Below are 18641 nucleotides of genomic sequence, written 5' to 3'. Positions count from 1 at the left end.
CATAATAAATAAGTCCATTGACAACTAAAAGAAAAATTTAAAAAATAAAAATCACAATCTAGTAAAAATTGCAAATAGCAAGACTGAGTTTGATCAAAATGAAATACATTTAAAGCAGTAGGAAGGGATGTGAATCATAATCACCTTAGGAAAGGGGGATTCGGCTACTTTCAACCTTCTTTAATTCACCCTTACATTCTGAGGGGGTAAGCCTATGGCATTTGAGAAGTTCTTAATATGATCTGCTACATCTCTCCATTTGCACCCTAATGAACTTTATATTCTTACCTATTTTTATATTCTTCATATTTTTATATTTTATATATCTTTATATTCTTACCTACTTCAAAATCATTCAATTTTAATACCCCACACTATATAGAGTATGTTCACGCCAATTCATGCCTTTATACATGTACTTTTTTTTTGCATTACAATTCTTATTACACAAATATACCACAATTTTTCATCTGTTTATGTGTGTTATATGTGTAATAAGAATCGTAATGCATTCCGCTGTCGTGTATTTTAAAAAAATAAAATCCATAAAACTAAAAACAAAACAAAAACAAACCCCCCCCCAAATTTCCAACAAAATAAAGGAATAAACTATTTTATTTAAAAAAAAAAATCCCACACTATAAATTATGAACCCAGAGGCCGATCTTTTACTACATTGGATATGACCAACCTCCTATATTATAATCAACTTTTTGAAAAATGAGGCTATGAACACACACAAAATAACAAAGAACACAACAATGTAATAATCCATAGTTGCCTTTTGGTAAAAAATGGCCTGGCCCTCTCCTGTACATGCTCAAACTTGCTACTCTACCTTGTTATTTACAGTAATGATCACTAAAACCACAAAATGGAAACAGAAAACAAATGTCTTTTTTAAAATTGCTGCAGCTGGGTACAGTGGCACATGCCTATACTCCTAGCTACTCAGGAGACTGAGGCAGGAGGATCAAAAGTTCAAAGCCAGCCTCAGAAACTTAGTGAGGCCCTAGGCAACTTAATGAGACCCTGTCTCTAAAAATAAAAATATAAAAGGAACTCGGGATGGCCCAGTGGTCAACTGCATCTGAGTTCAATCCCCTTTGTTCCCCCCAGCCCACAAAGAAAAAAGCCACTAATATTATTGCTGAAAATATATCTGAAAAATAAAAGGCATTTAAGTAAGGCAGTCTTTCCATTAAACTCAAATGAAAGACTCCCAGCTAGCTGTGAGCTTCCTCCCATCCACACAGTGTATGCACCTACCTCCGACTAGAAATGCCTGTCTGGGGAGGTGGAAATAAGTATGGGGCCTGTGGGAGGGCAGTGTACTATGCTGAAGAAGTGCAGTGTGATGAGAGGAGCTTCCACAGCTGCTGCTTTCTGTGCATGATTTGCAGGAAAAATTTAGAATGCATAACAGTGGCAATTCATGATGAGATGTACTGCAAATCCTGCTATGGAAAAAAGTATGGGCCAAAAGGATATGGTTACAGCCAGGGCACTGGCACACTCAACATGGATGGCGGTAAGAGGCTGGGCATCTAGTTACAGAGTGTTCAACCTCACAGGTCTACAACAAATCCAAACACTTCTAATCTGATCTGAAATACAGAGGTGCTGGGAAGTGTTCAGGAATGGGGATTCTGTTTATGTCGCCGAGAAGATAATTGGAGCTGGAAAGCCCTGGCACAAAAAGTATTTTCAATGTGCCCAATGTGAGAAGAGTTTTAAATCAATAACTCAGAGAAAGAAAGTGAAATCTACTGCAAAGGATGCTATGCACCAAAAAAAAAAAAAAAAAAAAAAAAGATGCTATGTCAAGAACTTTGGCTCTGAGGGATTTGGCTATGGCCAAGAAGCAGGAGCCCTTGTTCTTGCTCAGTAAAGGTGGTAACCCAAAACTATGCATCGCACACTTGAGAATCTCTTCATAATCTAGACAGATGATTTCGTAACACTACACTACTGTGAAATTCTACCAACATTAAGTGCTGTATATTACCCTGTACTTGGATAAGTTGGCTAACTTGTAGGAAGAGAGTACTGTATCCTTTTACTTAATTCATCAGCATTTTCAGGAACCAATTCTTTATGTTTTAAATAAAACTTCAGCTTAAAAACAAAACAAAACAAAACAAAAAACACTCAAATGAAAAAATGTTTTCGCTTACTGTAAAGTCCAAGCCAATTGTTTCATATTGCCTGTGAATCTTTTCTGCAAGATCATCAAACAGTCTCACAATTGATGGCTTTTCTAGTGACATTGCTTGGCTAAGCCCTGAAGAAACAATTGCTGGCCATGTCTGCACAATACAGTCCCAATCATGAAGGTTTGCCAAACACACACCACTGTGATTTCCAAGGAGACAATACAAAGCACCCTGTAGGAAAAATTAAATTTATATGGAAAAGAAGAGACATTATTCAGTAGCAACAAACACATATTTATGTTGTTTTTAAATTTACAATGATTAAATGCTTGATATTGGTTCATAAAATAGGTTCACTAATTTAACATGTTACTTTTAGAACCTGAATTAGTGTTATCCACTAATACCTTTTCTAAGTCATTTAATAGAGGGTTTGCTGAAAGAATGACTATTAATAAGGTAATACAGAAATATATGGCTGTTTCTAAGAACACAGATTCCATTCTAATATTCTTTTACTATTTCATAAAGGCCATGAAATGTGCCATTCAGTATCTTAGGGCATAAGCCTTGAAATAATTTATTAAAAGTAATTAAAACCCAGTTGGCAAGTATTTTACTAGGTACATAAAAACTTGGCTAATTATACTATAAACATTTTACTCATAAAAGTCCAATAACAGAATGAATCTGATGGCAGCAATTACACTTTCTTTTCTTTTTTTCTTTTTTCTTTTTTTTTTTTTTAAGATGAGGTCTGACTATATTGCCCAGGCTGATCCCCAACCCATGGGCTCAAGTGATTCTCCTGAATACTTAAGATCACAGGCCTATGCCATAATGTCCAATTTATTTAGAGGGTACCCTTTCTAAGATACCCCTTTTTCCATAAAGAAGAGTTATTAGTATCAAAACATTTTATTTTCAAAACATTCACTATAACTTGATTCCAATATCCTTTCTTACCTGCCCCGTATTTCATTCTTCTACAAGTTCTTTCTAAGGTCACTGATAACCTCAATTTTGCTGACCTAACAGATATTTTTCAATGTGGATCTCATTTCACCTCTCAAATTTTGTCCATATATACTGTTCTCAATAAATGCGGCCATATACTATCCAATGAGTTGGACTTTCTACAACATTCAATATTGGGGATCAGCAAACTTCTTCTGTTACAGGGCCTCTGTCACAACTTATCATCTCTGTCACTACAGCATGAAAGTAGCTACACATAATACAAAAACAAATGGACATGGTTGTGTTCCAATAAAACTTTATTTACAAAAGCAGTGTAGTAACTGACACTGGGCTATTTGATGATCAGTGCCTTACAATATAACTTCAAGGAACATGTTTAGAATGTTTAGTGCTCATCTTAATTCACTTTAGGAAGCTGTTGTTACTGAGTCATTCTTCTGGAAAGATCTCTCTGCCTTCTGTGATTCCTCCTCATTTCACGATAATTTTCTGACTTCTCTATCTCAAGCGCTTGGCTTCCAACAGTATTTTTTTTTTTTTTTGCAGGAGGATGGTGTTCTTTTTTCAGATAGTATTTAACTATGATGTACAGGCTGGGCTTAAATTCATAAGCTCAAGTGATCTTCTCACCTAAACCTCCTGAGGAGCTGGGACTACAGGTACCTGTTCGACTTGGCATCTAAAAAAGCTTCTCAGTACACACCCCTTGGTCCTCTTCTCATTCTATTTCTAGGCTCTCCAACTCACATCCAAAGGTTTCAATTATCATCAGCATATATGGAAATGTTATCTTTAAATTCAGATGTCTAACTCCTCCTTGATATTGCTTCTTAGTTAATACGAACCAAATTAAACATACTAATTCAATAGAGTCTGTTTCTTTCTCCCTCTCTGATATGCCAAATAACCAGTTGTACAATCCAGAATTGACACCTCCTTTTTAGTATCCTCATATTAATTCACCAAGTCCTATCCATTCTCTATCCTAAGTAACAATCAATCCATTTCTCTCTTATAAGAAATCAATGTATCTTACCTAGACTCTACTTCATCTCTGAGATGTAATATTTGCCTTATGTTATCTCCTTCTTTCTCTGCTCTAGTCAGATAAACTCACTCGGTTGCTACTCTCAACTTGGTAGTTTTTCATCCACCTTTCCCATGGTTCAACTAGTCTACTCAATCACTACCACTCATAACTGTTTTACTCAAAAAGAGTCTGCATCCTATATTTTCTCCATGATAATACTGATTTCAATCATAGATATATAAGTAAATAATTAGGAAGAAAAAATGATATTGTAACTATTTAAAAGGTGAATTGTACCAGTGTCTTTCATTTACTTTGAAATATGTCAAAAAATAAGATAGTAGGTGGGTAAATATGTGATAAAGCAAATATAAAATTTAAATATAGAACTGGCTTTTTGTTTTGCAGAGCTGGGGATCAAACCAAGGGCTTCATGGATGCCAGGTATACACTCTACCACTGAGTGACATCCCTAGCCCCCAAATATAGAATCTAAATGGTGCATACATGGAAAATTTTTTTCGCTTTCTCTATAGTTGAAATTCTGCTAAGGAAAACAAAAACATGAAATCCTGTACCTTAAATTGCTGTTGTGTGACATCTTGTCTGTCGGGACGTAAAAACTCCAAAACCAAGGGAATAATATCTCTGCAACAGAAGTTATATGCTCCTAAAGCAGCAAAAAATGTTTGCTGAGCCTTATTTCTGACCTGGAGGAAGTATTAAAAGCAAAGAACATAGATAAACTACAAAAGATTCCAACTGAATTATCAAAACCAAAGTGATAATTTTTGTGTCTAACTAATAGAAAAATATGTTGAAGTACATACTCCCGCCCCCCCGCCAAAAAAAAACCCAAGTAAATGATTACCAAAAGAAAAGCACATTACCATCAACCACATTCATGGTTTAAAAGATTTGTACTGTTATAAATAGTTTGATAAAGGGGAGAATGAATGAGACCAATAATCATTCGTTAAGTAACGTAGCTAAAAATATGGCTAAAATTAAGCAGCAAACTAACAAACATTTTATTCTGAGTCACTCTACATAAGCAGTGTCAGATTTTCTCTTTTGTCCACACAGGAAAATTAAGACTTTTTCTAGGAGAAGCATAAGTGCAAAAGAAACAAAGAACTTGCAAACTTCTCAATGCAAACCTTAAGTATAAGCTTCATACATTTTGAACCCAAATATTCAGTAAAAAATTGTAACCTATGGGTCTAGTTAAATAGTAATAGATAAGTGATCAGAATAAAATAAACACATTCTATATATTTCAAATTCTTTAAACATTATTTTAGAAGGATCTGTGAAAAACTAGTCACCTAATCTATATTACTTTACAGGGATAGAACAGTTCATTGTACATGAATCGCTCTGCTTTTTCTAGTTTTTGTGCTTGGAGGTATTTCTTGGTCCTATGCTTAAAGAATTGACCCCCAAGTCTCCTGATAGTGGCTCCCTGAAACACAAGCATAATGCTCATGAGGAATTATATGGCCTTCATACAGTAGCTTTCAAAACTTAATTAAGCAATCTCATGCTATACAATCTTTAAATTTAAAAAAAAAAATTTTTTGAGAAGCAATTAATTACCGACAGTACAAGTAATGTTTTACTTAAAAAAAGAAAATGAAAAAAAAAAAAAGCTTAAGCTGGGCACAGTGGCACAAGCCTGTAATTCCAGGGACTCGGGAGGCTGAGGCAGGAAGATTGTGTGTTCAAAACCAGCCTCAGCAAAAGCAAGGTGCTAAGCAACTCAGTGAGACCCTGTCTCTAAATAAAATACAAAATAGGGCTCAATGGTCAAGTGGCCCTGAATTCAATCCCTGGTACACTCTCCCCCCACAAAAACAATAACAACAACAACAACAACAACAAAAAAAAAACACAAAAGTTTGAAAATACTTGAAATTTTAAAGGTATTTTCAATAACAATGAGTTTCAGGAAGCCTAAAGATCAGTTATGGTTTTCTAACTTCTTGGTAGTTGCCTGTGGGAAAATTTTTAAACTCAAAATAGGGATATTCCAATTCCATATAGTAAAATGAGAATGTGAATGAGGCAGAGTATTTGGATAAGCCTTACCTGACTATATGAACTTGTAGATAATCGGAGAAGATCTCTGATCATATCTTGATGTATCTTTTTGTACTCACAACCCTCAACAGTTAGTGTTCGTAGCTAAGAAAACAACAATGTAAATCAGATCTTGAAATGTTTACTGAAAGTTCACTTATTTATCTGGAAAACTGGCATTTTAAAAAGTTGTCATGACTGAAAAAGATATTTACCTCATGCTGCAACATTACTCTGTCAATCAATAGTGCTCTGATATGTTGTTTTTTCCCATGAAGCTGGAAAATAAAGTAGTAAACACTTGAACATTTTTTCCTTTTTTTTTTTTTTTTTTAAGAAAGAGTGAGAGAGAGAGAATTTTTTTAATATTTATTTTTTAGTTCTCGGCGGACACAATATCTTTGTTTGTATGTGGTGCTGAGGATCGAACCTGGGCTGCACACGCATGCCAGGCGAGCGCGCTACCGCTTGAGCCACATCACATCCCCAGCCCCTGAACATTTTTTCCTAAATGACTTCAACAATGAATTCCTCTGAATACTTTAAAAAAAAAAAAAAACTTAGTTTGAAAAAGGTCCATGGTTGGCCAGGTGCGTGGTAAAGGTATTTCTTTCATTCAAAACTCATTAGGCCTGGGGCTAGGGATGTGGCTCTGGTAGAGAGCATGCCTAGCATGTGCTAGGCCCCTAGTTCAATCCCTAGCACCACCCCCCAAAAAAAAAAAAAGTCATTAGGCTTATGCTTAAAATATATATTATCTCAATTAATTTTATGGCTAATAAAAATCTTTCCCTTTTAAATAGGCTGCTTATTTCTGACCATTTATAAATGAGAACCCATGCATGGGAGAACAAGAGTTGATCCTTATTCATTTAAATACTGAAAGTTCAAAAGCAGCCTTTCAAGAAAATTGCTCAATTCTATTAATGTCTATGAATAGCTCTTCTTGTTAAGTGCATAGGTATACTATGGAATATATCTTTTATATTTCTAAAAATCATCATGTAAGCTTTTGCCCACACAATCTTCCACCCAGTCACCAAAGATAAGACACTTGAGACTCAGATTATTACTCACAGCTTTACCACATTAAAGTACCCACAATTCCATCTTTTTCAAAACACACTTATCTCCATCCTAATACCAGTGACTAGATACAGACTGTTTTTTCATCTTCCTATAATGATTCAACTGTACTCTCAGTTTCTACTTTCAATCTCTTAATATTTACTTTTCACTGAGGTTGCAGAGCTTTCCAATATTCAGTGAACTGAATATTGATCTCTTTAATATTAAAATTAGATAGCTAAAGAACTTTTAGGGTTAGGAACATAGTTCTTGGAAGAACATTTGCTTGTCTACAACAGCTAGCACAATTAATATACAAGCTTTATAGATTCAACTTCAGTAAAAGTCTCCTATAGAAGAACATTGCTATAAACAGTTTTCCACTTAGGTTCTCTTTCTTCTGTGCTCCCAGAGAAGCTTACAATAACTTCTACTGGAGCTCAAATATAACACAAGATGTATCTTCCTCAGATTACACAAAGTTCATGCCTGTGGACAATTCCTCCTAGTTTTTTATTTCTTTACATTCTCACAAGACAGCCCAAATGCTGTTGTCCAAATTCCTATGGAGAGTTCACAGATGGATCATGGAAAGTGACAGATGATTCTGAATTAGTAAAATACACTATTTTTTAGGATTCATGTGATCTGTACCATAATGTTTTTATCCTTTATGCAATATTTTAAATCTATTTTTACTTCTAGGGGAAACTTCTTCTGTATGATAAATAAAAATACACAAATTAGGGCTGTTAAGTATCTCTTCAAAAAAACATTTACTCAGACTTTTAGGTGAAAATACTGACCCGATTTTCCATTGATTTCTTTACTAAGTTAAAACTTTTCCATCTAGAGTCAAATTCATGCTTGTGAGATCCTTGGAATTGTAAAAGGTCTCCAACAATCTGTGTCAAAAGAATTTCAAATTTTATTTACAAATCATGAAGGTAAGCGTGATCATATTAATTATAGAACTATAATATGGAAAACATACCTTTATGATTAGAAATAATGACTTGGTATCATCTTCTGAATTATCAAGTATGTGGTCTACAAAGGGAAAAGAAAAATATTTGGTTAAAATATTTTAAATTACTAGAAGAACCCCAATCCATTGATTCAGGAAGAAAACACTGCCCAATATGCTCACAATTTAAAATAATATATGTTAAACAAAAGCACATGCTATAGAATTAAATTCATAAACATCTATTAGTATGGATAAATGGAATATACACACACATATATATATATATACTTACTAAGAAGTTTCCTTATGACCCTAGCAATTGCTTCTCGGTGGTTCTCTCTGGATAGATCTGTTTTTTAAAAAACAAGAGAAGGATCTTTAGAATGTTCCTCAGACTACTGAATTTCGTATCAACAGTTTGTGTTAAGGTATAAAGCTGGGCATGGTGGCCCACACCTATAATGCTAGCTTACTAGAGAGGCTGAGGCAGAAGAATCACCTTGTTTGAAAATAAAATAATACAAAAAGGCTGACAGATGCAGGTCAGTGGTAGAGCATTTATCTAATATGCTAGGACTTTGTTTGGTTTTAATCCCCAGTACTGGGGGGGCAGGGAGAGAAAGCAGAAAAAAAAAGGGGGAGAAGCACAGAGAAAGGAAATGAATATAACACTCAGGCAAAATCCAAATGGTTGTGCTTTTTATCACAGTTGGATTAATGACTAGTCATGACACTGAATAACTTTCAAAACCGCCATCTTTAAACCTGGGAGGCTCAGGCAGGAGGATAACAAGTTCAAGGTCAGCTTCTGAAAATCAGCAAGACCCTGTCTCAAAATAAAAATAAAACGGGCTGAGTGTATAGCTCAGTGGTGGAATGCCCCAGGTTTAATCCCCTGTACATTATAGAACATTCCACATATCATAAGATGACTAGCTTATAAAACTTTGTTAGTGGGAAGGTGAAGAAAGCAAGATGGAAAAGGAGAGAAAAAACATCTCTATGGGTATTTCCAATGCTCTAATCACTAACTAGAAAACACAAATGTACAGAATTTCTTGACCCCAAATCAAGCAATTTTACTTTATCAATTAATGTATGTAAATGATTCTAGTAATAATCCACCTGTATAGAAGTGTGCTAAATTTCTGTTAATGTTGGATTCAGAATATTAACACATAAAATATTTAGTCTATTCTTTATTTCAGGGGAAAAATTAGGCACTGTGGCTTGAATCTAGAGTCTTGAACATGCTAAGCAAACATGAGTTACATCCCCAGCCCAGTTTCACATATGCATTAATAAAAAATTTAACATTTGGAGGTGTAGCTTCTATTAGAGCACTTGACTTAACATGCACAAGGCCCTGGGTTTGTTCCCCAGAATGAATAAAAATGTAACTTACTTTGACAGAAAGATACAAAGATTAGAAAATAAGGGTCATAATGTTATCATTTACATCAAGTGTATCAGTCTCAAGAAGAATTTTAAACATAAGTAAACCCTCTGATATAGGAAAACATGCCTGTCTGCTCAGAAAGTATTCATATTTACTGACACAATTTCTATCTTTTACGAATTATTGTTCATATAATTTTCCATTTTCACCCAAAAATGATTACTGTGAAATTCATTCATTTTATGAATCAAAGAAAGTTTAAGAAAATCAAAATTACAAAACTATTCTATTTTAATCTTAATAGACAAAAATAGTTCTCACATTTTCACTCAGATTAGGGCTCACATACCATATTCAAGTCCAGTGTACAACTTCGTCTCCTCCAAGGACACCATACTTGGTACCCTGTATAGAAACAAGAGTGCTTCCATTTATTGATAATACCAACACAAGAGATGAAAGGGGAAAAGTCTCATCACTAAAATACTTAAATTAACAGAAAGATAATGATCTTTTAACACAAAGACTTCCAATCTTCAATATTTCAATTCTTTAAACTTCCGAAGAGTAATACTGTCTACTTCATTAAGAACCATATTAAAGAAAATGTAAACTTAGTGTCTTCAGGGTAAAAAATTCATCTCCCAAAAGGAACAGAATATCATTAATTCAATATTCAAATGTAAAAGCATAAATCTGATGATGATAAACATTTATACAAAGAAATTTTGGCTTCATTAATTATATAATAATGGTTAAAACTCAAAATTTTATTGCAGTATATACATATAGCAGAAAAATTTTATATAATTATCTCCCCTTTAAAACTAGCAAAAATGGATATGTCCTAATATCTACAGTGAAATGCTACTGCTTTTTAAGAAACTGACGTGTAAAAATACTGCATTTCCTAAAGATCTCCCACAAAGAATGTTATCAAAACCAGACGCAGCTAGTCAAATCATTAAAAGGTTAAAAGTCACCTTTTGTGTATGTGAACAGAGAATAAGAATCTATGCATCTGAAATATATGTTTTCATCAATGAACAGTATACTTCAATTTTCAACATTTTATTTCAAAATAATGAGATTCAATGTAATAGCTGGGTTTAAACTAAGATGATGCTTTCTAAAAGGAGGAACATGGATATGAACACCAAAGAAGCATGAAGAGAGAGCAGGTCCAATACAAGGCTAATTAATAAACAGAAATTATAATATCATTATTCATCATCAATAAATTGTGCAGCTCTTAACATGAAAATACACCCAACATACCCCCGTCAAAGTATTGAAATTAAATGAGTTATGAGTTATCTCTATTTTAAAAACGTTATGATTACATAAATGACAGTTATGTATATATGTTCCTCACATAATCTGGTGCCTAGGATAGCAGTAACACCTTCCCAGGTTTCAAAACCAAACTACAGAGTAAAAACAAAGAATGGCTTCTTTTTCTCTAATTCACTTCAAAGTTCACTAATACTTTATTGTAAAATATGCTAATTTGCTTTTCTGAGACTTTTAAGTTCAAATTTACTAAACTTCTATTCTAAGAAGTTTCAATCTCTGGCAACTTGCAAAATTAAGCATCTTGTAAATATAATCCAAAAATATATCTAAAATCTATATACTAAAAGGTAAAATCAGTTTCTTTTACAATGAACTTCAAGTCTACTGAAATTAGATTTCACTAAGAGAAAAGATCTGTGCTCAGAGTAACATGCTCCTCTGCTAGAACACAAACTGTCATGGATACCTCTTCACTGCTGCTACAAACCTAAATGATTAGAAAATAGAAATAGAAGTCTATCTCACCCAGCATTATACCTAATACCATAGGTAACTGAATCAAGCATGAATTTTAATCAGTCCCATTATTCTTACAAATAGAATAAAAGCAATCTATAGTACATTAGTCTCCAAAATTTTTTCTATATCAAACAAGATTATCATTAACATTATCACTTGAAATGCATACAATAAAAACATGTGAAGTGCATTTCTGGCTCCAGTACTATAATCACATTCAAAACAAGTTTCATCTAAGAGGCCTAATGCTAATTTCTTTAATCTATGTATCGCTTTGAATTAATTTCCAATCAGAAAATTTCAAGAAATAGTATCATTTATGCTATTTTCAAAAGATAGCACCTTGTACATGACTTTAAAATATTTACTTCCTCTGCTTTAAAAACCTGAAATTTATATAGATATAGATAATGTGTTCAGACATATATTTCAATAATTCTCTCATCTACCACAAGTTCCTTTGATGCCAATTTATCTAAGATTCAGTTTTAATTTGATCTCCTTATCTACCCCAAATTAATTAAACACCAACTGCATTGGCATGTTTTATAGCAAACATTTGTTAGTAAGTATAAATAGATATTTACATTAAATATTTCTTCTGATCTTTAACCAAATAATTTTGTAGAAGAAATCTCTATTACCCAAGAAATATATGAAAAATTTGTATATATACATATATATTCTTCCCTCCCTCCCTCTCTCTCTTTCTTTGTGGCTGCCTTAGAAGTCTACATGCACCTAGAATGTACTCACCGATATTTAAAACTGTTTTAGAAATAGGGATCTAGTCTGTGGTATGGCCCTTGTCTATCATGTTTGAAGCCCTGGGTTTGATCTCCCACATCACAAATAAAATAAATAAAATAAAAATAAAACTACTCTTATCACTTATGTACATATTCTTAGCTGAACAGACTGCGGGAGAGCAGATCTATGTTCTGATTGAAAGGTATAGTAGCATCTATAATTTAAGTCAAATACCATCATACGTCTTCAAACTACTATCATTTGACCTCTTGAACTAAACAAAATTCTAAAAAATAACTCCAATGTAAAATACTATAAATAATACCATCTATACAATAATAATATTAAACCAGTTTCACAGCTCCTAGGCAGTAGCAGACCACCCAATTTATAACAATATGGATTAAAATGTTTGAATCACTTAAAAGACTTATGAATTTTCCACTATTGTGTTATTTGTATCACTAGATGGCAATCTTCTTTAGATTTGGTTAGAGTAGAGTAATCACTGGTGAGAAAGAGAGCATGATAAAAAAAGGATCAACTAATCACAAAAGTAAATTACACAATACAAATAAAAAATGCAAATGAAGATTAAGTAAATTGGTGTGTAACAGCTATATGCAATAATATAAAATTTTTCCTGTTTCTAAGTTTAAGAACATCTTACCCTTCCCAAATATCCCTCCCCTTCCAAATGAAAACAAACAAAAGACATAAAACCAATCCACTAACAGGATTTTCCCCCCTTTAAAGATACAAGTATCTCACAAGCCTCTGTTGGCCTATTTCTGTGTTCGGTTCCCAATTCAATCCTGAGCATCAATCACTGCCATAAACACAACTGGTTCTTACTCTACCATGTGAACAAAGGGTTGTTAAGGAATGAGAAACTTTTTATACTAGAAGATTTAAAATTACTCTCAAAATAGAAACTATTTCCACACCTGACACACAAAGCTTTTTTAAAAAATCAATGAAAACAGTCAGAAGGTGAAATAAGCAGAAAACAGGGTTACTCACCGTGGAGTAGTAACTGTTTCCTTTTCTGTGTGCAGCTTCCCCAGCAGAGCTGGGTAGTTTCCTGGAGGTGCCAAGAGAGGTTAGCTAGCCCTGCCCCTCATTGCAAAAGCAACACATCCTTTCACATATCAATGAATTGGTCTCACTCTTAGACCTAAGAATTTTATTTATTTATTTTTTTTTTAGTGAAAAGTTACTAAAAACTGAGAGCCTAAGAATAATTTAACTAAGAATGATTTAATAGATCTATCAGAGAAAAGGGGGCACAAAGTAAAGACGTATTTTGAGATGAAAAATGGTAACTCCTCTACCTTGAGTAACCCTGTTTTTTTAAGATGTTAGTTCTGTGTATGCTGTGATAGCTGATTAGCCCTCAAGAGATTAAACAAGAGTGGACTGAAAAAGGAGAAAATGACAATTTCAGAATTAAAGGCAAGTGTCTAAAACTCCTGTATTACCCTGGAAAGACATGATCCAACTTTCACAACTACAAAGGTAGAACAACCACGAGTATAAATTATAACCCTAACAATTTTCTTAAAAAATTAACTGAAAGTTCCAAGAGCAAAATAGGGAGATTCCACTTTAAGAATAATTCAGCAACCTGCAGTATCTAACAAAACTGTTGAAAATTTAAATTAAGGTATACTAAACTAAGAAATTTTACCCTTGATTACTCTCAAGATCCTTATTATACCCATACTTGACAACACTGTAAGTTTATAGTAAGAACAAGAATTTAGTAACTCTACACTGCTAAAGACCCAAAATTACAATGAGGACACCATTAGGTAGGTCATTCACTTTTATACTCAGGATTTAGCTTTTAATTTTTTGTCAGTTTCCAATCACACAGCACATAAAATAGGTTTTCAAATTTAGTAGCAATCTCCCTAACAAGGAGATTAAGACCACACCACATACTCATATATTAGGAACGAAAATTAGATTTACTTACAGGTTAACCCAAAAGTAAACTAAGCTTCTACTTTATCATTACTGTAATTTCCCAGAAGACAACTAGTATACTACAAATACATACAGAAGGCAAACAATACTGACTAATCTGACTGACAGTAATTATAGAAGTTAGAGAATATTTTACCCAACTAAAACTTAAATGATAAATATTTAAATAAAAAAAAAATACTTGAGTTGCTATGTACTTCTCAAAACTGATCTAATTTTTCAGAAGACGAATAGCATCTCATAATTTCACAATCAAGTTGTCATTAACGAGGTATTTTCTTAGGCATCTCAGGCATTACACTTTAGCATTCATAACAAATATGCATCCTCTGCTCCCCCATCTAGCACAATTGTCCTCTGCTCCTATGGAGTAAGTAATGTCCTCAGTCAAGTCTTCTCTTCTGTTTTAAACTGACCTGTGGAAAATCTATGAATTGTACTACACATATTCTTTCTTCCCACTAAGCAGTGTAATTTTATATCATGGAACAATGAAGTGATCACTTATTTTATTAGATTTTTTTTTTTTCAAATAAAGCTAGACAGTAGATTTTTACCAAGTATTAAACTATAGTAGAATAAGCATTTTAGAAATCTTAAAGGCTATTTTTATGAAACTGCTTCCAAAAAAAAAGTTAAAATGTTATATATAGGACACAAACTATAAAATGGAAAGAATTCTGTTAAGACCTACTTAAGAGTTAAAGGAAGACTTTATAAACTCCCTCTTTTGGCAATTCAAATGAAAAGACAGGATTGTTTATTTTAGATTCTACTTTACATAATTAGCCTACATAAAGTAACTACAAAAAAACCTTAACAATATATATTAGTTGATAACTTATAAATATTGAAGTTTAGAAAACATTTTATATTTTTTATTTTAAAATGCATTTAAATAATATTATTTATGTTATTGAATATATTTAATATGATTTCATTATATTAAAGAAGATTTTAAGAAACAAAACTTTTCCATTTAAATTTATCTTTCCTTTTCAACTTTTTTGGGAAAATTGTTTAAGATATAGTAACAATTTCATAGCTTATAATGAATAGTAATATGGACTATTTATTCTATGGTATTTAAAATTTCAGGATATATTCTTTTTCCTTATTGAAAACGGATTTCATTATATAAAAAATCTAATTGGCTTTATAATAAATAATCAAATACATGAACTTCTGTCATAATGAACACTTACTTAAAAGGACACAGATTTTTCACTTCTGCTCACTATTATAGTGCACATGGCATAAATAGACCAAATCCTAATATAAACCACAAGGAAAACCTATAAATATCTTTAGCTGACCCTTTTGCAATTGCATCCTGATGATCATTCAGTACTAAAAATTTTCTACCCCAGAAGATACATGCTTTTCCTCTTACATATACTATTGGTTTAAATGACCATGATTCTCACTGTCAATAATTTCATATAGAACTCAATTCACTGACATACTAAATTTGTTACGTGCAAATTAACTTTTTACATGCCATAAAATGATTAAGTTATTATTTTTACACTAAGATCATCAAGGGGAATGAAAAGGGGGATCAAAGAAATGTCTATAGGCCTCTTATTTTTGAAATATTGTTTAAGATCAATTTTTTAAAAATCAATCTATTTTTAAAAATAAAGTTTTATATATAATCTCAATTATAAATAATAAATTATATATATAATTTCAATTATAAAACTCATAAAACCCAAAAGTTATTTTAAGAATCTGAAAAAATTCCTAGGCAAACTTAAAAACAATTTTCCTTAACCTAAAATGACCCTACATCTTCTTAAACTTAATAAATAATCTAAAAAGTTTAATGTCTGTGCATACAAAGTTTTCAGAGTGACATGAATGGGAATTATAGAAACCAGGAATGACCAGCAGTAGGGATTATGACTCTAAAAAATGTCTATACAAAATATGAAAAAGACAAACTATATTTTTAAACAGCTCCTTGAAGCTTTTTAAAGATTTCTGTTGCAAAATCAGCAAATACTTCTCCCTTGTGTATTCTGAAGAGTTATTTACTCATTTTAATGTGATTTTCAACCTTGCTCAGTAATAAGATGTTGAAAAATGAAGATCTTTAGATTACTGAAACTAGTAATTATCTACTTCTAAAAGTTAAGCTATCACATTCTGATTTCATTCTCTCAGTTTCTTCAGCTTAAATGGTAGCATGAAGAATGAATTGAGAAATTCATAATTGTAGAATGCTGAAAAGCAATTAAAATCATAGAGTTCAAATTCATAATACTGAAGAAATTTTTATTAAAACAATCCATATATTTTTGTACTATAAAATTCTAAAGCAATGTTGACTGCAGGCAAAAGAAAGAAGCATCCTCCCTCCCCCATTTTAGAGAAAGCGTATTTACTTAGTAACTCAGTAAACTAACAGGTGAACCGAGTATATCCGATCACTCTTTCTTTCTTTTTTTTTTTTTTTTTTTTTTTGCCAGTACAAGGGATAGAACCCAGGGATACTTTAGGCCTGAGCTTTAGTCCCAGCCCTTTTTATTTCTGAGACAAGGTCTCACTAAGCCCAGGCTGGCATCAAACTTGCAATCCTCCTGCTTCAGCCTCCAAGCTGTTGGGATTATACTCATGCGCTACCACACCCAGCTCACACTGACATTTTTTTAACTCACTCACATCCAGTTGTTCTTTTGATATCATTATAAAAATCTAAATAAAGGCTTTAAAAGTTTAGAGACCTAAATTATGACTTAGATATTGTTGACCTAACAATTACAAATAAAAAAGGTTAAAGTAATACAGGAACAACAGCAATAATATACCATCAGTAGGTCATTAAGTGACTCAAAATGTATGCCAAATGGAAAAACAGTATTAAATAAATAGTTATTTTTACTTACAAATTAGTAACTGGATCTCCTTTCAGTGGAGGTAGGAGGTTCCCTGAGCCAATTAAACAGTTGTGCACTATAGTCAGACTCTGTAGAATATCATCTCTAGATAAGAGGAAAAAAATATCATCATGTTTTAGAAGATTCCAAAATTCTCATTAAATAAGACTTCTAGAGTCTTAAAACATACAAACTTTATCAAAAGGGGATATATAAAATTATATCTTCAGTTTACCAACTTAATTAAAAGTTTAGGATAATTAAAGCTGCAGATGTACATCAGTGGCAGAGCATTGCCTAACGAGCACAAGGCCCTGGGTTTGATCCTCCAAAAAATTGTTTCAAATAATATTGGACAATTAAATATATTTATTGTTAATACTAGACCTACCTGCATTTAAACAGGCTCTAAATAATTAATAACAAGTGAAACTGTCCTTTGTGTAGTGACTCTTAATTTTAATCACCTCTTTCAACCACTACCACTAACAATAGGGGTAAACAGCACTGCAGAAGATCTTCCAGCTTAATCCTTATCACCCCCCACCCCATTCTGGGGACTGAGAATTGAACCCAGGGCCTCGAGGAGCTAAGTAACTCAGTTAGATCCTGTCTCCATTTAAATATAAAGAGGGCTGGGAATGTGGTTCAGAGGCAAAGCACCCCTGGATTCCATCTCAAGTATCCCCCAAGAAAAAACCTTTCAAAGATTCAGACTATTAAAGTCTAATGGTCTCAAAGTAACTATTTCTTGTTAAACACCTATACAAGAAAAAAAAAATTACAGAAATATTTCTCTAAGTAACATTAACATCAACAATGTGAATTACTAAAAAGAAAACAAAATCTGAACTCAGTCAAGGAAAAAGGGATTTTTCTTTCAAAGGTATATATCTAAGCACTTTCAAAAGAAAGAAGTCAAATTGCTAAACAAAAAACAGTTTCTACTACAAATTAGGATAAAAAAACCTGAGTTTTCTTTTTAAAATGTTTAAATCTTGCTGAACTTTATTGTACCACACTATTTCAAATGTTTTTTTAAGTACATTTATGGCAGTTTTCAAAACAGTGAATATAAATACATCAGATATGCCCACAGAAAAGAGAAAAGCATAAAGATTCTTTTAGATCGCAATTAAATGATACTGATTGATTATAAAAGAAAGCCAACCTAGACATTTCAAGTTCTCCATCCCCACAACGCTGAAGTTTGTCGAGCTCAGGCTGAAGAAAGGAGTCCAACAAATAGAAGGCAAAAGAAACTTCCTCTGAAGATGGAACATGCCACTGAATTCCTAGATTCCACAAGTCCCCAGGCTTACCCCAATCCTAGAAAAGAACATTTCTTAATTACCTTGAGAAGCTGAAAATAAACATGTCTAAATATGATTTAAAGGGATTCAAAGAAATAATCCAAACCTAACCAAATAATATGCAAAAAAGAGTGACATATCACCGTAAACATCGCAAACATCCTATCACCCTTTCATTACCACTTGTAAAAAAAAAAAAAAAA

The 18641-nt window shown here is 32.7% G+C and overlaps 1 protein-coding gene and 1 pseudogene across 1 annotated transcript in view; one reads left to right on the top strand and one right to left on the bottom strand.

The window, feature by feature from the left end:
* The window catches only part of Psme4 (proteasome activator subunit 4), a 97307-nt gene that overhangs the window by 31776 nt on the left and 46890 nt on the right, over positions 1-18641 (bottom strand). The window contains exons 19-28 of the mRNA XM_015479670.2: positions 18297-18454; positions 17135-17230; positions 10036-10091; positions 8580-8636; positions 8312-8367; positions 8124-8222; positions 6465-6527; positions 6259-6354; positions 4746-4877; positions 2178-2387 (exon numbers count right to left, since the gene is read on the bottom strand). Of these exons, the coding sequence (XP_015335156.1) occupies positions 2178-2387; positions 4746-4877; positions 6259-6354; positions 6465-6527; positions 8124-8222; positions 8312-8367; positions 8580-8636; positions 10036-10091; positions 17135-17230; positions 18297-18454 (1023 nt within the window). The remainder of the gene's footprint in view (positions 1-2177; positions 2388-4745; positions 4878-6258; positions 6355-6464; positions 6528-8123; positions 8223-8311; positions 8368-8579; positions 8637-10035; positions 10092-17134; positions 17231-18296; positions 18455-18641) is intronic.
* Positions 966-2148, top strand: LOC107137286 (annotated as a pseudogene).

Source organism: Marmota marmota, unplaced genomic scaffold (genome assembly GCF_001458135.2).
Source record: "Marmota marmota marmota unplaced genomic scaffold, marMar, whole genome shotgun sequence".
In the NCBI taxonomy this organism is placed as follows: Eukaryota; Metazoa; Chordata; class Mammalia; order Rodentia; family Sciuridae; genus Marmota; species Marmota marmota.
Note: the sequence above shows the minus strand (reverse complement) of the source record. Positions and strands in the feature narration are given on the sequence as shown.